The 25678-nt window shown below is 46.5% G+C and overlaps 15 protein-coding genes across 15 annotated transcripts; 9 read left to right on the top strand and 6 right to left on the bottom strand.

Moving 5' to 3' along the window:
• Window positions 1–26: 26 nt before the first annotated feature.
• OGAPODRAFT_94434 (uncharacterized protein) lies at window positions 27–963 on the bottom strand (the record flags this gene model as incomplete). The annotated part of the gene is made up of 1 exon (XM_018357534.1): window positions 27–963. The coding sequence occupies exon 1, from the start codon at window positions 957–959 to the stop codon at window positions 27–29; it is 933 nt and encodes a 310-aa protein (XP_018210963.1). The 5' UTR covers window positions 960–963.
• Window positions 964–983: 20 nt separating this feature from the next.
• Window positions 984–2862, bottom strand: OGAPODRAFT_94433 (uncharacterized protein; the record flags this gene model as incomplete). Its single annotated transcript, XM_018357533.1, has 1 exon — window positions 984–2862. One exon carries the CDS (start codon window positions 2860–2862, stop codon window positions 1000–1002), a length of 1863 nt encoding a protein of 620 aa, XP_018210962.1. The 3' UTR covers window positions 984–999.
• Window positions 2863–2929: 67 nt separating this feature from the next.
• On the top strand, window positions 2930–7597 carry OGAPODRAFT_76874 (uncharacterized protein; the record flags this gene model as incomplete). The annotated part of the gene is made up of 1 exon (XM_018356242.1): window positions 2930–7597. One exon carries the CDS (start codon window positions 2930–2932, stop codon window positions 3959–3961), a length of 1032 nt encoding a protein of 343 aa, XP_018210961.1. The 3' UTR covers window positions 3962–7597.
• OGAPODRAFT_82777 (uncharacterized protein) lies at window positions 2952–8016 on the bottom strand (the record flags this gene model as incomplete). Its single annotated transcript, XM_018356642.1, has 2 exons — window positions 2952–7701; window positions 8002–8016. 2 exons carry the CDS (start codon window positions 8014–8016, stop codon window positions 3982–3984), a joined length of 3735 nt encoding a protein of 1244 aa, XP_018210960.1. The 3' UTR covers window positions 2952–3981.
• Window positions 8015–9380, top strand: OGAPODRAFT_100910 (uncharacterized protein; the record flags this gene model as incomplete). The annotated part of the gene is made up of 1 exon (XM_018353007.1): window positions 8015–9380. One exon carries the CDS (start codon window positions 8015–8017, stop codon window positions 9326–9328), a length of 1314 nt encoding a protein of 437 aa, XP_018210959.1. The 3' UTR covers window positions 9329–9380.
• A 423-nt stretch (window positions 9381–9803) lies between these two features.
• OGAPODRAFT_24532 (uncharacterized protein) lies at window positions 9804–10214 on the top strand (the record flags this gene model as incomplete). The annotated part of the gene is made up of 1 exon (XM_018355276.1): window positions 9804–10214. One exon carries the CDS (start codon window positions 9804–9806, stop codon window positions 10212–10214), a length of 411 nt encoding a protein of 136 aa, XP_018210958.1.
• A 409-nt stretch (window positions 10215–10623) lies between these two features.
• OGAPODRAFT_76870 (uncharacterized protein) lies at window positions 10624–11707 on the top strand (the record flags this gene model as incomplete). The annotated part of the gene is made up of 1 exon (XM_018356241.1): window positions 10624–11707. One exon carries the CDS (start codon window positions 10624–10626, stop codon window positions 11692–11694), a length of 1071 nt encoding a protein of 356 aa, XP_018210957.1. The 3' UTR covers window positions 11695–11707.
• Window positions 11708–11911: 204 nt separating this feature from the next.
• Window positions 11912–13816, top strand: OGAPODRAFT_76869 (uncharacterized protein; the record flags this gene model as incomplete). The annotated part of the gene is made up of 1 exon (XM_018356239.1): window positions 11912–13816. The coding sequence occupies one exon, from the start codon at window positions 11912–11914 to the stop codon at window positions 13814–13816; it is 1905 nt and encodes a 634-aa protein (XP_018210956.1).
• An 82-nt stretch (window positions 13817–13898) lies between these two features.
• OGAPODRAFT_16675 (uncharacterized protein) lies at window positions 13899–15176 on the top strand. The gene has a single exon (XM_018354590.1). It carries the CDS (start codon window positions 14040–14042, stop codon window positions 15165–15167), a length of 1128 nt encoding a protein of 375 aa, XP_018210955.1. The 5' UTR covers window positions 13899–14039; the 3' UTR covers window positions 15168–15176.
• Window positions 15177–15598: 422 nt separating this feature from the next.
• Window positions 15599–17155, bottom strand: OGAPODRAFT_13413 (uncharacterized protein; the record flags this gene model as incomplete). Its single annotated transcript, XM_018353362.1, has 1 exon — window positions 15599–17155. The coding sequence occupies one exon, from the start codon at window positions 17153–17155 to the stop codon at window positions 15599–15601; it is 1557 nt and encodes a 518-aa protein (XP_018210954.1).
• A 192-nt stretch (window positions 17156–17347) lies between these two features.
• OGAPODRAFT_24530 (glycerol dehydrogenase) lies at window positions 17348–18490 on the bottom strand (the record flags this gene model as incomplete). The annotated part of the gene is made up of 1 exon (XM_018355275.1): window positions 17348–18490. One exon carries the CDS (start codon window positions 18488–18490, stop codon window positions 17348–17350), a length of 1143 nt encoding a protein of 380 aa, XP_018210953.1.
• Window positions 18491–18789: 299 nt separating this feature from the next.
• On the bottom strand, window positions 18790–20412 carry OGAPODRAFT_16673 (uncharacterized protein). The gene has a single exon (XM_018354589.1). The coding sequence runs from the start codon at window positions 19838–19840 to the stop codon at window positions 18884–18886; it is 957 nt and encodes a 318-aa protein (XP_018210952.1). The 5' UTR covers window positions 19841–20412; the 3' UTR covers window positions 18790–18883.
• Window positions 20413–20422: 10 nt separating this feature from the next.
• OGAPODRAFT_16672 (uncharacterized protein) lies at window positions 20423–22312 on the top strand. The gene has a single exon (XM_018354588.1). The coding sequence runs from the start codon at window positions 20497–20499 to the stop codon at window positions 22270–22272; it is 1776 nt and encodes a 591-aa protein (XP_018210951.1). The 5' UTR covers window positions 20423–20496; the 3' UTR covers window positions 22273–22312.
• A 51-nt stretch (window positions 22313–22363) lies between these two features.
• Window positions 22364–24541, top strand: OGAPODRAFT_94423 (uncharacterized protein; the record flags this gene model as incomplete). Its single annotated transcript, XM_018357532.1, has 1 exon — window positions 22364–24541. The coding sequence occupies one exon, from the start codon at window positions 22364–22366 to the stop codon at window positions 24539–24541; it is 2178 nt and encodes a 725-aa protein (XP_018210950.1).
• A 122-nt stretch (window positions 24542–24663) lies between these two features.
• On the top strand, window positions 24664–25617 carry OGAPODRAFT_48712 (uncharacterized protein; the record flags this gene model as incomplete). The annotated part of the gene is made up of 1 exon (XM_018355600.1): window positions 24664–25617. A coding segment is annotated over one exon (954 nt), but the record flags the coding sequence as incomplete, so codon positions are not given.
• Between the last annotated feature and the right edge of the window lie 61 nt (window positions 25618–25678).

The raw sequence follows: 25678 nt of genomic DNA, 5'->3' as shown, positions 1-25678 counted from the left end.
ATACTCTGTGAATAAATCTATATAATCTATTTTTTCACTTTTTCTAACTGCTCCTCAGTCATGATTTTGTCCTTCAAGTGGATTCCGTTGCTAATCAACAAGGTCCGCGGGCCAGTAAATTCTAGCATGTAGTCAGGATTTCCCGTCACCAGCCGGTTGACTGTTCTCCTAACAGAACCTGCTGCCTGCGAGAAAACACTGCTTATCCAAGGATGGATCTTGATCTGCGGTTTTTGGATCTGGAACTTGTCGTACACGTACGATGTTAATGAAGTCCAGGAATCGGACACTCTGGCGAGCCAAGATATCCCCGGAACGGCAAAGTCGACTATGCTTTTAGGTCCAGCGGGGGGCGTCCCCGTGAAGGCGACCACGCTCGACGGGTTCACGCTCACGGCCTCTGCGTCATCCAGGGTCAGCTGGAGCGTCTGCCCTGGCGAGCTCAGTACAAACTTGCCGGATCCTGCAACTTTCACCAGTTTGTTTTCTCCTGTCAGATCAATGTAGTTTCCCGTCCAGGCAACCAGACTGTCTCGCTTCACCGTCCAATTTGTGTCCTTTGACACATTGACAACCGTAAAGTTCGAGTTTTGCAACTTGTTGGCCATCAAGATCGACAATGGGCCTGCGGTGTTGAAGCACCGCTGAAAAATCAGGCCTCCCTCGAGCTTTCCCAGTTCCACCACCAGAGACGAGACTCTACCGTTTAGTGCCACCACAGACTGGTTTGCGTTGCTGTAACGAAGATTGAGGATCGAGGACTTGGGCAGTTTGATGTTCAGCATGTTCGATGTCTTGCCTAGGACTTCGAAGTCCACCGGCTCCACAAATGCGCCGGAGCCAGTGGATCTTGGAAGCTCCTTCAGGGGCTTGTTGACCTCCTCGATGTTCCGGATCCGCTTGAAGGAAGCGAGAATCGACTTGAGCGATATCTGACGGTGCTGCGTGGGTCTAAACATAAATAAAATATTAAGGTGTACGGAGTGGATGAACTGAAGACTATTTCTTTCTCGCACAGTAGATCATCGCGCAGTAGCTCACCAGCAAAATACAGCCGATGAAAAGATTGATGCCGAAAACGTTCTCGTAGCAACGGTTACCCTTCAAACACATCCGCACAAGCTTACCGTCTCCATCCTCTAGATACTGGCTATGTTTATCGTAGTCCTTGCCGAAAAAGTCACTCAGCATCAGGAAAGCCACCACTGAGCCTGTTCCAATGACAGACCACGAGGTGGCAAAATGTTTAGCGCCAAAGTTATCTGCAACAATTGCGGGCATGGCCCCGTAGATGGCACCGTAGCTGAGACCGAAGCAGGTCGAGGTGAGAGAGAGGAAACGAGCGTTGTCAAACAGGAGCAGCGTGATATTTCCCAACATTCCGCATACAACGGAAACCACAATCACCCAGAGTCTCTGTGAATTCATGCTCTTGTGCAGATAGTCGCTAAAAATGCCTCCAAGTATCCGGCCCAGAAAATTGCACAGCGATATAAGGGAAACCTGGAGGGCCTGGTATGACGAGATCTGATCACTGGTAAAATTGGGGTTTTTGTTCATCTGCGCTTTGACAATGTAGCCAACGCCGTAGATGTACACTTGTCCACTGCCACAAAACAGGGCGTTGAGGACATAATGGCAGAGAAACGTTCTATTGTTGAAGAGCCACTGGATGTGTTCCTTGCTGGTGCGGTGGGAGTTTTTTTTCCGTTTGGTAGCGTCAATAAGTTCGTCTGCAGGAGTCGTCTCGAGCACCTCCGAGTGCTGACTTTGCGGAAGACTCAGTATGGAAGCGCTGTACGAGTCGCTCCCAGGATTGAGAGGCGAGTCTTCGTCAACCACAGCCTCTTCCTTGATGTTTTTTTTAATCGCGTTTCCAAGCCATCCCGGGTTTCTGGGCGAATTGCTCAGTGAGGAGCCTAGTCTGTAGGAATTTGCGCGAGCTAGCGACTGCTTCGTTTTGACGTCCACTGGTGAAGACGATATTGGCGAATAGCTGCTTGGTCGCGACGAGTATGGGGACTTATTTTGCGCACTGGTAATTGATATTGGCTTATTAGTGATGGTAGAGGTCCCGGAAGACGTTGTCGACACAGACAGCGACGAGATCTCTGAGGTCGACGAAAACAACGACGAGTTGGAACTCCGTCGCACGAGATTCAGCTGGGCAAACGAGCCCCGATGACCCTTAAGCAGATACTTGATTCCGGACGGCTCGTCTTGGGCGGGCCGACCAATTTCGTCCGGCTCGTGGATGTCTATGAAGAAGCAACCCAGGCCAATAACCACGCCAGAAAATATAGCAATAAACTTGAGTAGGCCTTGCGTATCGCCTGCGTAGAATACCGTGGATATGGAAGCGTACATCAGGGCTGCCAGACCGTAAGCTGAGACCGGACATGCATTCGCCATACCCTTGTGCTTGGGGAAATTGATTGTGGCTACCTTCAACGTTGCGAAATAGGGGAGCACCGAGCCGAACCCAACGTTTGCCATGGCGATCTCCAGAAGCCACAGATGATGGAGCTGGAATCTGTAAGTCAGATACAGAATCACAAATGCGCCGGACTCTAATATGGCCCCCAGAAATATTGCAAATTTGGGACCAAACCTGTCTATAAGTAGCCCGGCAGCCAGGCCGCCAATTGAGGAGCCCAGCGTGGATCCGAAGGTCAACAAACTGGCATCCTCCGCAGTGAAATGGCATCTAGACATCACCTGAGGGGAGTAGATGCCAAAAAGATACGGAGTACCCGATGCCATGGCCACAAGACACGAAAACACCAGGGACACGATTCTTCGTGTTTTTCCTGATTGGTTGTGCTCACTGGGCCCGCCGTAGGGGTCAGTGATAGAGGACATGAAACACTAAACAATGATAACCAAAGAGGACGATCGACGCGAAAAAGTTTATCTCTGATCAAGAGGCATGGCCAGGAGAAGGAACAGTTTCGACGCGTACGAAGAGGACGACGACTACGTGGAGCCTCCGCGCAAGTCCAGAAGGGTCCAAACGTCGCAATCGAACGGGTCAGACGAGTCCGCTTCCAGCGATAGCTCTGAGGAGTCGGGTGCCGAAAAACGTTCCGTTGCTTCGTCCAAGGCTTCTGTGAAGCAGCAACGCATCCAAAAACTCACCAAAGCCTTTGTTCGCTCCTTATTGGCAATGGAAAGCAAGTATCAGGTCCTGAATAAAGGCTTGATAGCAAAAATTATGGAGGTTGAGGGAGAAAAAGGTCACGGAATACAGTTCAAGAAAGATCTTCTGCCCAACATCAGGGAAACGCTGGATCGTGTTTTTGGCTTGGAACTTGTGGAACTTCCGCCCAGACAAGATACAAAGAGCGCGTCCTCTGATGATTACATGCTGGTTAACAAACTGCCGCTGTCATTAAAGGACGAGATCTACTCGTACTTCCAGTCACAGTCACGTCCAATTGCCTCGTTGTCGGATCTCAAGGAACCGACTACAGATTCCTCTGATCTTTACAAAACAGGAGCGAACCTGCCCAAGCCTGTGTCGGACTTGATAGCTCAGGGCTTCAAAATGCTCATAATAGCAATCATTCTACTCAACGAGAATCACGTCAACAAACAAGACCTGCTCAGCATCTTGCAAACCAAATTCCAGCTTCATTTCAGCGAAACAAAACCTGTGGAGCTGCTTGGTACAACACTACCAGACTTTTTGCTCCTCATGGTCAAACAGGAATATTTGAATCAGCTCGATGTGACACAGACAAAATCAAAAACCCAGCGACGCATCACGTCCGCCAGCAGAACCTCAGACGACAACATGATCATCTACTCAATAGGACGCCGCACGATGGCAGAACTAGACCAAGATAGCTTCATCGATTTCCTAAAAAAAATATACCCAAACTGGAACGAAGAGCTTGAAAAAAATGCCGTGTACACCCTCAACGATATATGGAAAACTTCGCACGAAACAGCAAGTTGACAAGATATTCACCACTTCAATTACTGCATTTCTTCTCCAAACATGTTGTTCAGTGTCTTCTCTGTGAGAGGGTCGTCCATAACGTCATCTGCAGCTCCTTTTTTGCTTCTTCGCTGCTGAGCAGTCTCTACCTGTTTTTTGCGATCTCTCATTTTCTGCTCTTCGTTGCTGTTTCCCGGATCACTTGCATTCTCTACCAGTTGCAGGAAACAGTTTCGTCTTTCCCGAAGTTTCTTGCAGTTCATTAAAAGCAGCTCAAAATCGGACATTTCCTTGTTGCTTAGATTAAGGCACTTTTGAAGAATCATTGCAGGATATGACGACTTGTATCTTAATCCCATGTAAAGCAGAGTCAAAGTGTAGGCAGCTTCCGGGTGTGCGTCTGCGTAAAACTTATCAACAAGCACAGATAAGAGCGTTTCGATCACATGCTCCGACAGATACTTGTCGACGTCGTCGTTATTCAGGGCAACAAGATCTTGGATCATATGCTTCACTATCAAAATGGCGTTAAAAGAGCATCTGGTATCTTTGAAGCTAATAATATGGCACAGCAGATTCAATAGAGGTGCGAGCAAGTTCAGATCCCGGAATATAATTTCTCTGGTTTTCAATTGTCTTTCAATCAAGCTTGTTGGCGCCTGTTGGCCAACAAGATCAATTAGCATCCGATCGATCACGGCAGTAAGTTGTCTGAGCATATGTTCTTCCATCATCTCCTCACTCAGCTGCTCGTCGCTCTCGTTGCCCTCAAGTTGCAGTCCCTTCTGGTAGACCACGTCCCATTTGGCAACAAGCAACGAATCAATTGTGTTCAGTACCTGGGGCAAGAGTTGGACCATGAAAGAGTCCAAGTGCGAGATAGGACAGTTCTTTATCACATTTCGAATCACAAGATTAATCATGTGCCTCCAAGAATGAAGAGTAATGCCCACGGACTCGCCCGTCAGGGCTTTCCACAAGAGATTTGCACAGTCCGGAATCTCGTATAACGTTTCTTCGAGCTCCGAAATAGAGCTGATTGTCAAATAAGCATACTCTCTCGTGTACCTCACAATATGCCCAACGCTGTCGGCAAAATCTCTTAATGTATGCATGGCCTTAACACTCTCATCCATAAACGATTCCTTGGATTGAATAGAAACACCCTGCTGCCAGAATCTCTCCATGCAACTGTATCTGACGAAAGATTGCACCTCGGACGGCAGGCCGGACCAATTAGCAGGATTATGGTACGCTTGGATCTGATAGATCAGCTGCAAAATGTGGGGCAAAATCGGCTTAATTCTTGGTTTCCATAATTTTAACAAATCCTGATAAGTTTCAGACTGATGATCTAGCTTCTCAATACTGTATTGAATGAAAATTCTTGTTGCACGAATGGGGAAAACAGATGACCAATGATCCTTTAATTCGCTCTTCAGCGCTCGTCCTCTTTCGTCCATTTGTGCTTCCAGCAGGTTTGTGTCTGCAGTAATTCCTCTCGATTGGAAATAGTCTGCAATTCTAACAATACCTAGTCTTTCCATGAACCAGTGCAATTCTAGTAGTCCTTTTTCTGTTGCTGGATTTGACCACGCAACAAGCTCTGGGTCGACTATATTGGCGAACCTTTGAGCTTTGTTGTCAATAGATGATCGCTGTGATACCACTAGAAGGAAGGACTTGAACGCCACAGCTTCATGGTCGCTCAGCTTCCTCGAACTCAAAATAGTGGCAATGGCCGACTCTAGCTCGGGTAGAATATCCTTGAGAGATTCTGGCATCAGATACGCAAGTCTGTTGAGCTCCGTACCACCGCTTGTCCTTAAATCACGGACTAGTTCTCGTTCATCATCTCCAGCGTCAGGAGGATAATCAAATGTACAAGACTCCATGACTTTCTCTAATACCTTGAACATGGTTCCCGAAACATCTTTCAGGAGGGGTGTGAACTGCACCAACGTCTGGATTTGTTTTCTCAGCAGCATTGGATCTTTGACAGTCATGCTCAGCAGCATTTTACAAAGCTCATCCACTTCATTGATTAGATAAGCTTTCTTTGTCTCCATGTCGTCATCTTGACACCATATAAGCCACCTTGATATTCCTCGCACGCAAGCCTCGATGGTGACAAACTGGGCGTATCCAAAAATAAATGGCTCTGAATTTTTGCCTTTGTAGATCAATTTTGGATCATTCAGCGATTGTATACCCACCGGTGATGAGTAGAATTTGTTCAGCCTGTTGGCGAGCCACTGCAGCCCATCGTTAGGCTTCTTGCATATGATAATCCGTACAATGTCATCGCTCAGTTTTTTGTAATTGTTCAAAAAAGTAGTGGCCTCAGGCTGGCTCTCAAAGTCTATGCTCAGCATCTTCCTCTCAACGCACTCGTCATCGTAGTCCGCATAGTTGATCAGTCTGCTGGCTGTCACGTCCAAAAGTTCAGGCATGATTTGCTCGAAATCTGGCTTGTCGCTTAACTCATCTATTCTTAGCATTGAACACCAAAATTGGAGAGATAAGCCTGATATCACCAGAGACGGATGCTTTGTGGTTTCCAAAACCAGTTTGAAATAGTTCAATACATCCGCAGATTCAGGAAGCTTGAATTTGATGTTGTTGTCAGAAAGCTGGAAATATTCACTCAGGCCCACAATCATTTCCACTAGTTTCTTGAGCAGGGTATAATTTTGTTCATCGACGTCATCGGGGTCCAGCTGTATACTTTTAAACACCTTAAATAGCATCGCCAAACCTTCGGTCTGGAAAATGGAACCAATTATCTCGTTGAAATCGGCCTCCTCCGAGTATGCCCTTGTGAATAAGACTTGTAAGCAGTCGACAGTGAGAGTTTTTATGTGAACATCATCAATTGCCAGCAACCGACTAAGCTTCCCAAGCACGCCGGCCGCACGAAATGCAATTGGTAAGATCCAGTACAAGCTGGTCTTGAAAACTTGTAGAATCTTGACAGCGAGATTGTAAAGGTTCCGGTAGTTTTCATCGGAGCTAGATCGAGGATGGCTCAACATGTAATCAATACATTCCTCTAGAAGACCGGACCATCTAAGAAGCCATCCTTGATTTGAAGCAGCAAATATCCGGAGAGACTCGTTTGGCTCATATTTGAGCAATAATATCTCCTCGGATGTAACCACCTCGGGACAGAGAGATGACAGTACGTTGTTTCTCTGCGAGACCACAGGATCATCAAGCAAGTAAACATCCTCAAACAATGCACGAAATATGATGAGAGAGAGTTCTCTTGTGATCAGTGAGTGCTCCCACAGTCTGAGCAGGCTCGCGTCCATGGAAGCCCAGCTTTGGAGTTTTTCATGGTCTGTATACGATTTATCTTTGAGCGCAATTTCTTCTTCTTCCTTTGAAAGGCAGAGCCCCCAACACCTTTTGGCAATCTCAACCCATAAGAACGCTATTTTCTCCTTCATGTAGTGAGGATCTGTCGGCGCCACTTTCATAGCTAGTTCGATGACCCAATTTCTGACCGCTTCCTGTTTCTCTAGGTCCCATTGGGAAAAGTCTTTCTTGATGGCATTGGAGAGCAAGCTCAGACCAAAATGTCTCACAATGAAGTCGTTTTTATTGTCCGGGAGCGCCAATAGGTAACCCCAATATGGCGACTCGGGTATCTGTTTTATGCTTTCCAGAAACTCCTGGGCTTCGTGGCGACTCTTGTTGGTGGATTGCGGGTTGTAAATCACCTCTAAAGAGCCCACAATCTGGTCAACACCATTCTGATCCATTGTGGAGTTCACGGTTCGCTTATATATGTTCGATTGCTCAGAGTAAACACTAATTCAATGTATTCTTATTATAGTGTGTATCGTGCTGGTCTCGTTGTACGGTTTCGAACGTCGATATCAAACCTTGAAGGCTTAATGCGTTATCAATAGTGAATCTGTGCAAGTTCCAGTTGAATAGAACCTAAATCAGTTATTAATATTGTAAATGACAGTAGATCGATAAACAAGAGCTTCAAGTTACCAATGAACTTTTTAAAAAAGCGTGAGAAAAAAAAGCTAGTAAATTTTGACTTTTGCAAAGGCCATGTTTTTGGGGAAGCTGGGACTTTTGGGCAAAATCCCTGGTCACAAGCCTCTTATCAATTTACGTCCGGGTCTGCTTTTTGTTCGTACTGCTTCTCGGAGCTCTGGCAAGCCGGAATTTCGATTCAAGACAAGAAAAGTTAAAACCCCGGAACAACTTAGAGCAGAGGAGGAACAGAGAAAGTATGAGGAAGCCATCAACTCTGGCTCCTGGATCAGAAAATATGGTGCCATAGTGGACACTTTTGAGTTTAACAGAAAGGCCACCAAGTACTACCTTGCGCTGTACCTGGTGTTTTTCGTTTACGGTATTAGATATTTCCGCAAGCTGTACGAAAGAGATGTTGAGAAGAAGGAACTGTTGGAGAAAAGAGATTCCGGCGCAGAGCTTAGTGAATGGGAGAAGCTGAGATTACGGGAGTTGAGCGGGGACCTGATCCGGACGTCGGATATGGCCAAATTGAAAGCATATCACGAACTCAGAGAGGAATGGAAAAAGACGCACACTTCGCCCGATGACCACTTCAATCCGAAACCTGAGGAAATTGAACATCTTTTAGATACCTCCTACGAAGAATGCATTCTTCCACCTAAGGATTTGACGGATTTTTACGACAACGTTGCCGAGAAGTACGACAGCGAGATTTCCACCGAGGAAATGTTGTCGTTCATGGGATCGAAGCGCAAATGGCTCATGAGTCACTGCAAGGGGGATGTCTTAGAAGTGGCGTGTGGAACGGGAAGAAATATCAAGTACCTGGACCCTACGAAAATAGAATCCTACACGTTTCTGGATACCTCTGCAAAGATGATGCGTGTGACTTACGATAAATTCACTGAACAATGGCCTAACTTCAAAAAAGTCAAGTTTGTTGTTGGCAAGGCTGAAGATTTGTTGGAACTTCAGGGAGACAAGCAAGTGAAGTATGATACCATCATCGAAACTTTCGGATTGTGCTCTCATCAAGATCCGGTGAAAGCGTTGAAGAACATGATGAAGTTACTCAAGCCTGGAGGAAGAATTGTTCTGTTAGAGCACGGACGTGGGTCTTATGACTTTATCAACAAACAGCTTGACAGAAGGGCTCATAAACATTCGGAAACATGGGGTTGCCGATGGAATCTCGACATTGGAGAGCTGGTGGACGCATCTGGATTGGAAATCACGCAGGAGAAACGGTCCCATTTTGGCACTACATGGACAATTGTGGCCAAGAGACCTGGAGATGTTTTAGAGTTTGACGAGCTCAGTTTCTTGGAGAAGTACTTCATTGCCAGGAAAACCAACCTGGACTCTTCACTGCCTGAAAAATAATTTAGAGATTTAACTGTATATATTTTTAGCGTGTCAACCGGCACGCATCAACAAAAACTTTCCTAATTCCACTTGACATAAACATTACGAAGTGATTTCCATGTCGGCCAGACCAAAAAAGGTTAAGAAGACCGTTTCCTTTTCTCGGAATAGTCCGTCTTTCAGCGACCGCAATCCCAGTACAGAACCGGGATCGCCTGTAGCGGAGTCAGGATTTGATCTTGCTGATGATGAGCCTCAAATGCAAGAGCTGCCAAAGCCCTCTCCTGCTTTCTTGCTCCTTCCGTTCCATTCCCTGGCTATCGTTTACGCTTTATTCTACCACTTCAACATTAGCTCCAAAGTCATATCAGCATTGCACTCTTCGACGCTCGCAGTCTTAGCACTTCAGTTTGGTTTCGGACTAATAACACTGACCACGATAAAAAACAAAAAAAGAGCAAAAAAACACAGAGGTCCCAACGGTGGTGAGCTCATGTACCTGATTATTTCGTCTTTAATCTCTGTCTTTGCCACGGTCCCCATCTTCCTTTGCCTGTTGGTCTTCGGGGCTCCTATTGGATCTCTGACTGAGGAAACAGCTTTTCTGGCTTTGCATCTGTCATTCCTGACAGTTTTCCCTCTTCTTCTAGTTTACAAGTTCACCGATCCAGACGCAAGAGATACGTGGATCCGGTTGCTCACGTTTCAGGTGCCAGCATTCTACAGAAATCAGATCTATTTGCAGGCTATGGGCGCGCTCGCGGGTTGCTGGTTCGGTGTGTTTCCTATCCCTCTTGACTGGGATAGAGATTGGCAACAGTGGCCAATCACTTTGCTCGCAGGTGCCTACGTGGGGTCGTTTGCCGGAAGTTTGATCGGCTACCTTTATAGCATATTTGAATAGAGCTCGCGGACGGAGCAAACCTTATTCTGTTAGATTGAAGAGGAAAACGTTATTTGTATAGAATAGAGAGATTAAGTCAGGTTGACCGATATCGCTGATTCGGTTATCAGCTTTGTTATTGCACGCCAGAAGTGTGCAAGCTATTTATGTTACTTATGGTCTTGAATTCTGATCTGCTTGATGCAGCCATATGACAGCAGTCTAATAAGGATGCCATGGTAACATTGATATCCTAACTCACCTTGGGGTCCTAGTCTAACGAAAAAGGGCACATAAAATACCTAGGTTTGATTGCCATTGTCGAGTTTCAACTGTACGAGCATTATCAATATATACACATGTTTTTGGCTTTTTTAGTTACAGTATTTTTTAAAATAATCAATCTCCTAGAAAAAGTTTGTTTATAAACATGTCTCATATAACAGCTGCTGATTCCCAGGAGTCGCGCTTTTCAAAATACAAGCTCAAAGAGGATTTGTATAAAGAGCCAGAATGGTTGAGTTCAGGAGGTAACAAACTGGTCATTGGTGGAGCGGGCGCACGATCAAAGAAGAGAAGCATACCAACTACTCTCATCAAAAGAACAAGCAAATTTCTAGGCGAAACGAACGACGATTCCGATAGTCCCAGCCAGCCAACACTGCCACTCCAATCCGGCGTCCAAAGAAAACGCTTTGCAAGTGATGCTGTCGCCACAGACCACGAAACGACATCCATAGACGAGTTCCAAGATCTTCCTCCAAACGTGTCCCTCTATGATCGCATGAATAATGACGACAGTTCCGGCAATGTTTTACTCATCAACAATCCAGATTTTAGTAAATTTGAATCCGATCCTAATAGTTTCAAAAACGTCTTCAATAGAGTGCAACGAAGCAGGGTACCTGTTGGATCCAGTGAGACAGGGAACCCAGAACTCCCCTTCTCTGTGGGCAAAGTATATTCATTGAACGACAAGGAAAATGATGCAGAACCAACGATAAGAGAAACTGCAGTTATAGTGTTTGGATACGATGATTCGCAGTTTGCCTCGATTGTGGAGCAATTCTCGAAATATGGGACCATACTGGAGGATTTCAACCAGCGTAAGTTTTTGTGTCAAGGCAAGAGTTACCCCGTATTCATTGGGCCGCAGTGGGTGAAATTCACATACGATAATTCAGCTTCGGCAGTGCGTGCTTTGCGTGAGAACAATAAATTAGGTGCATCTGGCTCGGTGATAGGAGTGGTCCCTTACACGAGATCGTCACTAGAAAAACTGCTAGGGACATCTATCCCAGACAATCAAGACATTGGATGTTCCATGTCGCTGGTTAAGCTTGTGAGTGACCAAAAACTACCGGAAATAGAACTCTCCAGCGTTTTCGCTGCTGAAGGCGGCAATCATGAAGAACGTCAGGACGGCAGGTTTAGACTCAAGGACGGTAGTGGCCTTATCAATGTGCCAAAGGCTACCAAAAAGGAAAAAAGGGGTTTTTAGAGCGTGGCATGAAGCTTGTGTTTGGAGCAGGAGAAGTTTAGATTTGATAGATAATTTAATTCCCTAAAAATTTAATTTTAAATCCTGAAATATGGATCCAGTATATTCAGAGATAGAGGTAATACAAAAGAAACTCAATGAGATACTCTATCGATACGCCTTATCACAACCGGTCAAAACAGAGTGTCTTAGTCTGATCAAACGATTTCAGCCTGTAATGGACTCTGGCTTCATGCCCGAGCAGGTTAAAGCCCTGGGGAGTAAGCTGTTGGATTTCTACGATCACCTCAAATCTGATCGACCGTTTCTCACACCTGACCAGAAGATGTGCTGGATATTCTCAAAGCAGGATGACTTCTACTACCCGTTTGATGAACAAATAAGTCCCATCATCGCTCCAGGTTCAGCCAATTCGCTTGTTCTTAGTAGAGATGGAATTGCGGACCTATATCAGGAATCACTAGCAAACTGCTCCTTTGTGTCATCGTTGATAACAATCGCCAACCATGGATTTGATCTTCTTTCCTTAGTTTATACGGACAGCAATACCTCAAGATTTGCCTTGACACTCGAATTCAATGGGTGCAAAAGAGTGGTATGGACAGACTCTTCACTTCCGGCTGATCAATCTAGATACGTGAAAAGCTCGACACATCCAGATCTCTTGTGGCCCGCTATTTTGGAAAAAGCATACCTTCAGATTCATAACGCATCCCATCTATCAGACTTCAGAGGTTCCAATATCGGCATCGACACGTATATTCTTACTGGGTATGTTCCCGAATATGTGGATATTGATGATCTCACGAAAGACCAAATGGAAACCATTGCTCAGAAACACAACACAGCAGACCTTGTGCTAGGTTTAGGGACTTCCAATCTTTCTCCAGAAGAGTGTCGCCGTTTCAATCTTGCGCCTAATCACGATTATTCAGTTTTGAGCATAAAAAAGGACGACTCAGCGCAGTACGGCTACAAATTATACTTGAAAAACCCTTGGAACCTTGCGAACCGCGACATGGAAGTTTTAGATCTTTATCCTTTCAACGTCCTCTATCTCAATTGGAAGCTAGATGACTTCTCGAAGATCACAAAGCACGTGATATACAAGGACGCACTGGGAGCGGTCGAATACCCACAATTTAGCTTACAAAACCACAGCCACCCAAATACGGTCTATGTTCTGATTGAGCGCCATTTGAACCAGCCAGATACATATTTGCGTGCCGAGTGGTTTGATACCCAAGGCGAAAAACTTTGGACGCTTACAGACGCAAAGCGAATATCGAAGAGCCCGACCAACAAATCCCGATTTGTACTGTCAAAGCTTCATCTCAACCCAGGCCAATGCGTGACCGGCGTGCTTATCGCAAATGATACGTCCTCAATAAGGTACTCTGTGCATTTTTTTTTCCAGCACAAGTTAACGGTAGCAAGACCGTCGTTTAAGTACAAATATATCCAGGAGGTTATGGATCAATGGACACCTATGACAGCTGGTGGCTGCTGGTTGTATCCAAGCTACATTGACAACCCGCAATTTGAAATTACTGGTGCGCTCGGTAAGACCGAAATTGGCCTTTTCTCAAACAGCATAGCTAATGTCCTGCTATTCGAAACTTCAGAAAGATATCTCACGAAATTCGATGAAAGAACGCTTGTGGGCGGCCAACGACTTGAATACGACCAATCAGGGTTTATCCTTAAGACGAGCCTCAACCCAAACTCTAGATACATTGCAATTGTGTCTACCAAGGACCCGTTGACTCTAGGCCCGTTCAAATTAATCGTCAATAGCGAAAGCCCGCTGACGATGACTAGATTGTCCACAAGCCTGGGGCTTTTTACTCAAACAAAGATGTTCCAAGACTCCGAGAGCTGCTTACACCGGTTTACGGTCTTGAAGCCCTCTCGCGTTACCATCAGAATCAGGACCCCCGCTGCGTTCAGTTTTTCCGTCACAGGTGCTAATTTCCATAACGACTACAAAAATGTCAACGAGAAGTATGGCTACTTTGCTCATTTTCCCAGCCTTCAGTGCGGAATATATACAATAAGCATCAGATTATCGCAGAAAGGCCCATGCACTGTGGATCTGGGCAGTTCTCACAGGTTGGGCTGAATTGTTTCCCCAACTTTACGGCTGTGCAGCTCTAATAAAATTTGAAACATCTATATGTATGAGCCGAAAGAAAGCGGCCCGCGTTCGGTTTCTGGCACGGTATTTATCGCAAATGGCCCAGATCAACTTGAACTACGAGAAGTTGCAAGAGCTGTTTGAGACGAGCGACCAGGTGGATGAGTTCCGCATCAAGGAGCCGGCCTCTAAAACTATAGAAAGCCAAATGGAGGTCGAAATGGACATCCTTAAGATATATGAGGACGTTCTGAGTCAAGAGAAGAGCAAATTCCCTGTTCTTACACGCAAGAGGCATTCCAAATACATCAACACATTCTTGAGCCGCCCATTGCCTGCTCCATTTACGGCTCTGGACGCTTCTCACCCCTGGATCATCTACTGGCTTGTGAACTCTAAGGCACTTCTCGGTGAGGAAATAGACGCAGAGCTGTCTGAAAACATTGGCCGCAAAATTATCCAATGTGTGGATTCCGAAACGGGTGCGATTGGGGGAGGAAATGGTCAGATGGCCCACATGGCCGCTACCTATGCTGGTTTGTTGGCTTTAACAGTGAGCAAAAGTTATAAAGCTGCTGCCCAGCTCGAGAGATCCAAAATCTACAACTGGCTGCTAGAAATGAAGCAGCCTGACGGCTCTTTTGTCATGCATTACAATGGAGAGGCAGATACCAGAGCCGTGTACTGTGCAATCTGTGTTGCTTCTCTTCTAGACATTATGGACGACAAGCTTGCGTACAAGGCAATTGACTGGCTGGCCAGCTGCCAAACGTACGAGGGTGGATTTTCAGGCTATCCTGGCGATGAGGCTCATGGAGGATACACTTTTTGTGCTGTAGCAGCGCTGTCAATGTTGAAATCTCCTGGTGAGTTATCATCGGTGATTGACCTGGACAATTTGATCAGCTGGACTGTACAAAGGCAGTACAGCTTGGAGGGGGGACTAAGTGGACGTACCAACAAGCTCGTTGATGGATGCTACAGCCATTGGGTTGGGGGACTGACACCGTTACTCGAGATTGCGACGGGTCAGAAAGACCTTCTTAATCGAATCCAGTTGCAAAACTACATTCTTTGCTGTTGCCAGGATGAGCCAGCAGGCCTTCGAGATAAGCCTTCTGCTCGGGCAGATTTTTATCATACAAATTACGTGCTCTGCGGACTGAGCATGACGCAGCACTACCAAGAGTACAGGGACGGCGAGTACATAGGACACCGCATTTCAGATCCGAACATAACTGAGGTTTCAGATATAAACCACGTGTGCTCATTGGATCCAGTTTATGGTGTCCCGAATGGGCTGGCTTCCCAGATGATCGCTTTGTATAGAGCTTGAAAAAATGAGCGAAAAATATTGACGAAAAATAATATATAATATTTTCAGCATGACGAGGTTAGATAACCAGGAGGTAAGAAATTAGGTACCGGATTACTAACGTCAGTTTCTCAACCAAGTGAGCGAACTGCTGGAAAAGAATAGCGGCAAGTCCGTATACATCACACAAAAGAGACTCTCGTATGACATCACAAAAGATATCGAAGGTGCAACTGGATCTGGAAAAGAATCGTACTCGGTGTTGGTGAGAGTGACCGATGGCAACAAAGACAAGACCAAAAGAGTGAAGCTGAGCACGGAAATCGCACCCAACCAACTCGAAACGTTTTGGAACAAGTATGCCAATATTCTCAAAAGCGGACTCAAGGGACTGAAAAAGAAAGACAAGAAGAAGGCTAAGAAACGGGCGAAGAAGATCCACAACTAACGCATTAATTTTCACTATTTAGCTCGACAACCAAGTTTCCATCAGGATACACCTGTTGGGAATCGGCAATGCTCAGATCATCGTCCACCACAACTATCTCTCGTGGATACACTGTATACACATCAAACTTGTACTGGTGATTGTAGCCAATGGGCCTTTCGAGAGTGTCCGAATCGGAAATCTCCACGTTGTTTAAGTAGATGCACTCGACAAATGCATATATTTCCTCAATTTTGGCGTTCTTATCGAAATTGTGCCGAACTCTTTTCCCGTCCGGCAGACGGATCGCAATCCGTGCGGCATTTGCAGGCTCGGGATCCGGCAATAACGTGGACTTTCTCCATTTCAACCACTTCTCCCTCAGAGTGGCGGCTCGCGTTTGCTCTTGCCGTTCTCTTTGTAAAAGGGCCTCCTCCATTCTGCGCATTCGATCTCTTCTGAGCGAATTTTCGTAAGCCTGATCCTGCAGTTGACGTGTCTGGCGATCATTATGAAGACGTTGCACTTCTGCGCGAATACTCTCCAGCTTGGAATTGAACTTGTTGTAATTTTTCTCCAATTTGGAAAGAACCTGAGCATTAGGCATATAACCTTGAATTTTGCAAACCATAGACAGAATCGGATCCGACTGTTGCACTCCAGAGGCCGTGGGCGTCTCGTTGACCGTCAAGCACAACATTCCAAGGAAAGGAAGTCGAGTCACTTTGAATTGATTAGCCACCTGATATGCTTCACAGTCTTTTATGTCTCCACCCCATATGAGTATTTGCTTCTCTCGAATGAATTGGAGAAACTCAGGATTTATCAGCACGTCCTGGATGAAGCTCTTGGTGTCTTGGTGATTCTCACTGTGGATATACAACAGGAGCCATCTGGCATCTTTTTTAGCAAAATGCAAAGCGTGCGAATACGAGCACTCAAGGAAATCAGGGCGCTGAATTTCCATCATGTCAGCTTGATTAATTAGGTCTCCTGTTTCGTTTTCATCTGGTTCTCCGCGAGACACGTTCCCGATCAAGTCGTCAAAGTCGACAATAAATCGGCGAGCCATATCAGCGGGATCAGCGTTTTTGCGAATGACATGGTATCTACCTGGATGCAGTTTCATGATTATTGGAACGATGCCACCAATCACGACAAGTAAAGCGAGCCCCAATATGCGTAATAAGACGTACAACGGCACGACAACAAATAACACTAGCTGATCTAGTAACCATTTGAAAGTGGCAGAGACAATTCTGTGGAGCTTTGAGGGCTGTCGTTCTTCGGTAATGGGGAAAGACCCTGGCATCAGAGGCGCGTATGTCTCCTCTGTATTTTGGAACAACGAAGACAACCAGCTTCGCTGATTCGATGCACTATTGGACGGATTATCCGTTGCCATGCTAACGTCTCGTCTCTCAAAATTCGCCCTTCTTGGATACAACTGCCAGTACTGAATCAATGCAAGCTCTAAATTCCAGTTCACAGACTCTAGCAATGCAATCTGCTCGGACACAGGGATTTGGCAGTTGGAGATGTTTTGAAATTGCTCCAGTATCTCCTCCTGCTCAAAAAACATACAACTTACTAATTTAGAAAATTACTAGGGAATCATTAAATGCTCAGCACCTTGTTACGTAATCGAGTCCATACGCAAAACGTCGATTAACTCCCTGGGGGAAGCCGGCCACCATAATGCAAACTACCAGCTATCCTTCCTAATGCGCAAGCCTTGGCTCTAGGACATGGGTGATGTATGTATATTAATTAGCTAGGACACCTCGTTCGGAGTCACCAGGATCTTGACATTGGTTTCCTTGTGCTCGATGAGCTGTCTAAAGCCCTTCTCGACTCCGTCCCTTAGGTGGACTTTGCCTGTAATCATCTTGCGCGCCTTGTCCAAAGATATGAGACCATCTTCCAAGGCCCCGACAACTTCCTGGAAGTCCTTGACGGTGTAGCACATGGAGCCGGTAGCGTATTTCTCTTGGTAAGTCAGAGACATTGGCATGAATCCAATTGGGTGGTCTCCCCAAATGGCCACGTTGACGGCGATTCCCGAAGGGCCTGTGGCGACAATAGAGGTGGTGAATGTCTGAGGAATTCCAGAGCAGTCGAAGGCTGCGTGGAATCCTTCGTTTTCCGGCACCATAGCCTTGAGAACGGCATTTGCGTCATCACATGTAGAAGGATCAAACACTTCAGCGCCCAGTTCCTTTGCAAACTGTCTTCTAATCAAGGCCGGCTCGGAACACACAATTTTGCCGGCACGGTGGCCTTGCAGAGCAAGAATGGTGGCAAGGCCGATAGGACCTCCTCCAAGAACCAGGGCCGTCTGGCCAGGCTGGAATCTAGCGCGTTCAACAGCATGCCAGGCAACAGCAATAGGCTCAACCAATGCTCCGATATCGTCGGGAATCGAGTCTGGAAGCTTGACCATGTGGTCCTCACCGTAAACGACGTACTCGGCAAAACCGCCGCTGGCACCACCCAAACCGCAGAAGCTCAGCGACACACAGCAGTTTGGAGATCCGCTCTTGCAGGCCATACAGAGCCCGAGGTCCTGGGCGACCGTGTCTTTGTAGCGCGATCTGTCGGAGCAATGGGACGTAGCTTCAACTGCGACCCTGTCACCAGGTTTCACACTGGTGACACCAGAGCCAACCTCAATCACTGTTCCGCTGAATTCATGTCCAGGACAGAGAGGAAGCTCGTATCCCGAGATCTTGTCCTTGGTGCCGTGTTTAGGGAAAAAAACAGGGCCTCCAGAATATGTGAATTCTTTCAGGTCTGTGCCACAGATTCCACAGTAGCTGACTTTGATCTTGACATCGTTGGGGTTTTTGATCTCCGGTTCAGGAACCGTTTCGGAGTAGCGAATATCGTTTGTACCGTAATAAAGTAAACCTTTCATTGGCAAGAGCGAGATAGGATTTGGGGCTTTATATAGCATAATCTCTCACAACCGAGCACCGGCTAATTTCTACGCCTGCACGAGGTGCGGGACGCACTGGTCAATGATTTAGCCGTCCAAATCCATTAAACATGATCAGTGGGGGAGTGCATGCGGAGTAAACAGGTGACTTATTATGTCTGGCGTGATTTGCAGCAGCATCGAATAATCGAGTCCTTTTTTTTCCCATTGTGTAAAAAACCCCGGGGTGGCTAGGTTCGGTAATAATTCTGGTCACTATTATTACAGCAATATTTGCTGTCGAATTGGAGTTCCTTTTATTCACTCTAGTGAAGTACACCCGAGTCCTATTTAATTGCCGCACAGTCTGACGATCCTATCCACATCTCAGACCTAAGCCATGATTCTTTCACGAACCAGCGACTGGTAGTAAACCACTCCCACCTCTTTTTTGGGGTGTAGCAAGCCCTGTTGGTACACCCCACTTATGAGGTTCTGTTGGGCTGCCTCACACAGCCAAATATCCTCGAGTGCCACCTGTCTGGCAAACTTGAAGTAGGTCTCGAACTCCTCATCGGTGCCGTCAAAGAAATATTCAAACTCCATGCGGGTCTTGTTACCGTTGACTGGATTGGCGCGGAAAATTCCCATACCTCCCCCGTATTGGTTCAAAGTGCACGATGGGAAAAAATAGAGAAATAGTCCTGCATCCTTCTGGTCGCCTACAGGATTGCAGTGGTGGCGGCAGAAGTTGGTGTGAGTGTCAACCTTGTAGAACTCGAACGGATACACCTTGCTGAATCCAGGGTGTGTGTACTGGCAGTGCAAACACTCCTGATAACCGTCAATGAAGGTGAGGAAATTATAGTCGCACTCGTAGACGAGTCTGCGGCGCAGGGTGCGGCTTCGGAAATCCTTGTCATCAATAAACTGGCCAAGCTCGTTCCCAAAATACTCCTCCAGACTCTGCGAGGGAGTTTTCTCGTGGGTGACGAACACTAGCCCGCCCTTGGTGACCACGTGATTGACTGGCTCCAGCTTCTCAATCCGTGCAGCTTTCTCCTCGTCGCTAGTACATCCGTCCACGATATCCTTGTACACCCCATACCGCAGGTTGAGACTCTTGACCGCGTACGGGTCGTCGACGTTACACAGCCCGAAAAAAGGGTTGCCCACAAAATCCAGTTGCAAGGCCTCTGTTTGCCCGTCATTCAGCTCAGGGTGCATGGAGAACGCGTTAACAATAGACACAAAGTGCCAGCCTTTGTTGTATATTTTGTGCTTCGCAGCTTCAATAAACTTGTCGCTGGTGTACCATGTTGCAGGAACGGTTTTTGGGAGCTCAGACATTCTACTCGTGTGGATACGTTGAAGGCTGGAACTCGTTTATATAGTAGCAGGCTGTGTCGGAATAGTTCCGAGGCCAGCGCAACCATGGCCGGTGCTGTCCAAACGGCTGCCTGGTGGCTTCGCCAATTCCGCGATTTGGTTTCCGATTTCGGAAGTTTGACAGATATCGCAGGGCGTGGTTTCCGAGACGTCGTCGGAATTTTGCGAGATGTGCACATCGCATCTTATCTCATGCAGAATCGGCAGCAGAGCATCCATCTACATATGCTAGCTTTCTTAGACGATGAGCAGTGTTCACGAGTCCTTGCCAAGGTTTTTCAAAATACGGACGCCGACTTTCAAAAGTCATGCACATCTGGCACGTTTACGTAATATGCCACTTGAAAAAGGACGTCGCAATGCGGAGAAGCTCACAAGTTTTGGGCTTCTCACCAGCGATAAGATCGTGCGTTATCTCGTAATTTGTCTTATCAGTGACGAAATACCTCATCAAATCGAATTAGAGCAGTTCGTAAGCGGACTTGGACATTATAACTTGAAGCAGCCACAACATCCCTCTTGCAGACGTCAGAAAGTATATAAGGACTGGGCAAGAGCGAAAAAAATTCCAAGGGGTCCCTTCTGTCACGTTTTCTCATCCTGACCTGAACCGATTCATGTCAAAGGCAACCCAGTTCCTAAAAGACGTCTTCGTCCCCGTTCCTCCTGTGAAGCCAGCAGGCAAGTCACAGGAGGGCAGAACTGTCGAAATCGCTAGATCGACTTCTGCTCCTATTGACGGACAACCGGCAGAGGACGAAAAACAAATCGTTAATTTCGACTTACAGACAGACATCTCCTCCGAGGTGGACATATACGATGTTGGCCACACCCACAGAAGCTTGAAAAACAGACACATCCAGCTTATTGGTATTGGGGGCACTATTGGTGTCGGCTTATTTGTGAACCTGTCAACGCAGCTACACAAGAGTGGACCACTGGCCCTGTTTTTGGGCTGCGTGGTTTGGAGCTTGCCTATTTTGGCCGTCACAGCAGCCTGCGCAGAGATGGTGTGCTACTTGCCAATCCCATCTCCGTTTATCAGATTGTCGGAGAGATGTGTGGACGAGGCTTTGAGCTTTATGACAGGATGGAATTTTTGGGTCCTTGAATGTGCCTTGATTCCATTTGAGCTCACACTGTTCAACACGCTGATCCATTTCTGGAGAAACGACTACTCTCCTGGAATTCCTATTGCTATCCAGCTGCTGCTGTATTTCCTAATCAACATCAGTGCGGTGAAATATTACGGTGAAACCGAATTTTGGCTCTCGATTGGAAAAGTGATCCTAGCTTTGGGACTCATGATGTTCACTTTTGTCACCATGGTGGGGGGTAATCCTCTCCACGATGTGTATGGATTCCGCAATTGGCAACCCCCAATCGCCGAGTATATCCACACGGGCGACCTTGGCCGCTTCCAATCCTTTTTGGGAGCCCTAATTACTTTCTCGTACCTGATTGCCGGACCTGAATATGTCTCTATGTCTGCTGGTGAGGTTGTGAATCCAAGAAAGATACTCCCGTCCGCATTCAAGCAGGTGGCCTACAGATTGACTATCTTCTTTGTCGGAGGAAGCCTTGCCATGGGCACTGTGTGTCCTTGGAATGATCCTAACCTGGTGGCAGCCATTGAGCAGGGAACTGCGGGCGCAGGCGCCTCTGCTTATATCATTGCTATGAACAACCTAAAGGTGAGAGTTCTACCGCACATTGTTAACGTGCTGTTACTCACTGCTGCCTTCTCTGCAGGCAACTCGTACACCTACTGTTCTTCCAGAAGTCTCTACGGAATGTCGCTGGAAGGCAAAGCTCCAAGGTTCTTCTCGTACTGCAACAAGGCGGGTGTGCCTATCTACGCGGTTTGTTTGTCGCTGTGTTGGGGACTCCTTGCATTCCTGCAGCTGGGCGAGAATTCTGCTACTGTGCTGTCTTGGATAGTCAACCTCGTGACAGCTTCCCAGATGATCAACTTTTTGAGTATTCTTGTTACGTATTTGCATTTCAGAAGAGCAGTCTCGAAACAGGGTATCGACAGAGACGCCTTTCCTTTCAAGGCATGGTGGCAACCTTACATTTCCATTGCAGCATTCATTGCTATCTTCTGCATGGTTTGGGTTCAAGGCTATGAGGTGTTTTTACCAGGTAACTGGTCTGTGGAAACGTTCCTTTTCTGCTACCTCATGATATTTGTCGACGCCGGATTATACCTGTTTTGGAAGATTTTCAAGCGGACCCGATACGTGAATCCGCTGGATGCAGATTTAGTGAGTGGCCTTGAGGAAGTCGAGGCGCACGAGAGGCACTTGGCCCGTATGGTAGAGATCCATGGAAAGCCGGTGAAACACTGGTACAACCGGATCGTCGACTTCTTGTTTGGCAACCAGGACTAGAGTGCTAGAGCTTTTTATGTTTATTTATACTCTTTTTAAATGAATTTATTTATTTTTTGCTCGGAAAAATTTCCTTATCGCAAGTTATCGCATGGCTCCAGAAAAACAGAAACCTGTTCGAAAACGCCAAAAGTACTCAAGAAATGGCTGTTTGGCCTGCAAGAAGCGCAAGGTCAAGTGCGATGAAACATTCCCCACTTGCGGACGATGTGCCAAAATCGGCGCAGAATGCATTTACTATAGAGTCTTCAAATTTCAGGGTGTCAGTTCTGCGAAAACCGAGCCCGAAGCCCAGCTCGTTCCTCATACGAAACCAGAATCTGAGCCGGAGTCGAACGATGAAACGAGCAAGTCTGTGACTGAAGGGCTTTCGAATCTGTTGGCGAACCAGGAGATGCTTTTCGGGGGAATAGCTGGACTGTCGGAATATTTCGAGAATGATAATAACGCCACGGATCTTCAATCGTTGTTGCCAGAATATGACTTTTCGAATCTCCAGCTGGATAATAGAACAAGACACTCGTCAGACAGCAACTCATCGAGCTCCGATTCGGTTCTGCGGTACGACTACCTTTACAATCTCAGACAGAGCTTTGATGAGCGAGACCTGAACAAGATCGCCAACTCGTTGCACATCAATGCTTCCGAAACACTGCATCTACAGGCATTTGTGAAGGATGTGCACTTGATCCTGTTTCCTTTGGCGACTTCTTACCTGGAATCGCCATTCATTGTAACTTTTTTAGCAGAAGCACAAAAAAGTAACTATCTACTCAACGCAATGTTGGCATCTGGGGCTCGTTTTTTAACAGAAAAAGCGCGAATCGATAAGGAAATTCATTTGTCAAAGTATGGTGGCAAAGATGACAAGAATTACATTGCTGAGCTCGACACTCAGATCGATATCAACGACAAGTACCGTGTTCACTATCTTTCCATTTGTTTTCAATCGCTCCGCGATATACTAGAGAACATCAACAACTCAGACGAGAAAGTGGAACCTGCGCTGCTTACGAGTCTGATTCTGGCCGCAGATCTGTCTTCAAATAGAGACTATCGCTGGTCGTTGCACCTTCGCGGAGCAAAACAGTTTCTGGGGAAATTCATGGGAGAGAAAAGCATTGATTCGGACTCTCTCATTCTAGCACGCTACCTGTTCTGTTCACTGGAAATTTCATCAGGGATAGCCTCTGCTGGCGCGAGCAGCCTGGATCTAGACGAGTTGGCCACCTGGATACCTATCCCGTTGAATCACGGTCCGCTTTCTAAGCTCAGCAAAATGGGGATGGTTATAGATGGATACATTGGCGACAGTTTTTGCGAAGGCGGGTTCAAGATGTATCTAGGATACAGTGACGGCACGGCCGAGGTGGCTAAGGAGATTGTGGCTGCGAAACGAAATGAGAAGATTGATCCATTCACGATAGCACATATTTTTTCAGTGATCGACAAAGCAAAGCAGTTCCGAGTGGTGACCAACAAAGGGCCATACATGATTCCAATTGATTCGAAATACCATCCTCTATACAAAGGCGCCGACAAAACGCAACTTTCCATCTCAGGATACTACCATATGACGTCTGTAAAGTTGCGTGAAGGAATCATGTCCTCAGATGCCTTAGAGAACGACTCTGAGGCACACAGCTGGTTTTCATTCTATGATTTCACCCAGAACATCCGGCTGGAAACATTGTATTTGTATGTGTTGACGTCTGAGCAGTTCCTGGGTTGCAAAGTCAGCAATCCGGTTGTTCAGCGGTTGCTGAAGAAGGTGCTAAAATCGTGCTGTTTTTTCATACAGCTAAAGCACAAAGATACGACGGACCTGGAAAGCTATTACAGCTCACCCATAACGCTTGAAAAAACAACTGCCAAAGTCCAATATAACGAAAGCACCAACAGTTTCTTCCTCAACGACGAAGAGTTGGAGATGCTGTGTCAAAAGCACATCTCGAACCTCCAACCAATGGATTTCGATAGATTTGTGAACATCGAGATGGACCACCGTATTGCAATGTTCCAATGGTGTCTAATTATGTGTGCTTACTGCTGCATTGATGCTGTGGACAAAGTATTGGTCGACTGTCTACTGCATAAGCTACTAGCCTTGGGACTTAAAAGCGTGAGAATGTACATCAATAAGGTGAAAAAGATCTGGACGCAGCGACAGCTTCGGTACAGAACTCCTTCCGGAAAGGTAGTTACGCTTGACGAGAGCTACGATCAGCAATTTTTCACAAAGACTGAATTCTCGTTTCTCTTCACCTAGACCGAAAAATATTTATCAACTTGTATCGTACGCGAAATAAAAATATTATTGTTTACTTTATGTCTACCGAGTCCATCAGCGTTATTGTGCGCTGCCGAGGACGAAATGAGCGCGAATTGCAGATGAAAAGCCCCGTGGTGGTACGTATTCCAGATCAGCCGGGTGCAAACCAGGTTAGTGTCAACACATCGCAGGATTTCATCACCAGTCAAGTTGCAGACACAAGAGTTTATACCGTGGATCAAGCCTTTGGTCCTGCGGCCGATCAAACAGTGTTTTTCCGCGACGTTGGCCTGCCGCTGGTGAGTGAGTTTCTGAGGGGCTACAATTGCACGATATTGGCCTACGGTCAGACTGGATCAGGAAAAACGTACACCATGTGTGGGGACATCAGCGATAAAGAACCAGGAAGAGACGCAGGGCTTGTTCCGCGCGTGCTTTGCAAATTGTTTGAATGCGTGGACGACGATTATATAGTCAAGTGCTCGTTTGTTGAGATTTACAACGAGGAACTGAAAGATCTGCTTGGAGATACCAAAAATGCGCGTCTTCGCATCTTTGAGCGCAAAAATTCGTCGGGAAACGGTATCAGGATTGACGGTCTTGAAGAACATCACATTCGGAATGCCGGAGAAGGTCTGGAGCTTTTGAAAAAGGGCTTGGATCATCGGCAAACCGCAGCTACCAAAATGAATGACTTATCCAGTCGCTCGCACACGATTTTCAGTATCACGTTGATCCAAAAGAAAACTGACTCAGAGTATCAGTACGCCAAAATGAACCTTGTGGATCTGGCTGGGTCTGAGAATATTAGCAGGTCAGGGGCGATAAACCAACGTGCAAAAGAAGCTGGATCCATTAACCAGTCGCTTCTCACATTGGGCAGAGTTATTAATGCCTTAGTCGACAAAAGCACTTATATTCCTTACAGGGAATCTAAGCTGACACGTTTGTTGCAGGACTCCCTTGGAGGAAAAACTAAGACAGTACTAGTTGCCAACATCTCTCCTGCGAGCGTTGATATACAGGCTACCACAAGCACTTTAGAGTATGCTACCAAGGCCAAGGATATTCGAAATACAGCACAAATAGGGCCTTTAATATCAGACAAAGTGCTGCTCAAAGAGCTTGTCGATG

This window comes from Ogataea polymorpha (genome assembly GCF_001664045.1).
Source record: "Ogataea polymorpha strain NCYC 495 leu1.1 chromosome Unknown OGAPOscaffold_4, whole genome shotgun sequence".
In the NCBI taxonomy this organism is placed as follows: domain Eukaryota; kingdom Fungi; phylum Ascomycota; class Pichiomycetes; order Pichiales; family Pichiaceae; genus Ogataea; species Ogataea polymorpha.
Note: the sequence above shows the minus strand (reverse complement) of the source record. Positions and strands in the feature narration are given on the sequence as shown.

What these genes read in the sequence shown, in the direction of transcription:
- OGAPODRAFT_16675 (XM_018354590.1), top strand. Translation starts at nt 14,040, where the DNA reads ATGGAGGTCGAAATGGACATCCTTAAGATATATGAGGACGTTCTGAGT.
- OGAPODRAFT_16673 (XM_018354589.1), bottom strand. Translation starts at nt 19,840, where the DNA reads ATGTCTGAGCTCCCAAAAACCGTTCCTGCAACATGGTACACCAGCGAC.
- OGAPODRAFT_16672 (XM_018354588.1), top strand. Translation starts at nt 20,497, where the DNA reads ATGTCAAAGGCAACCCAGTTCCTAAAAGACGTCTTCGTCCCCGTTCCT.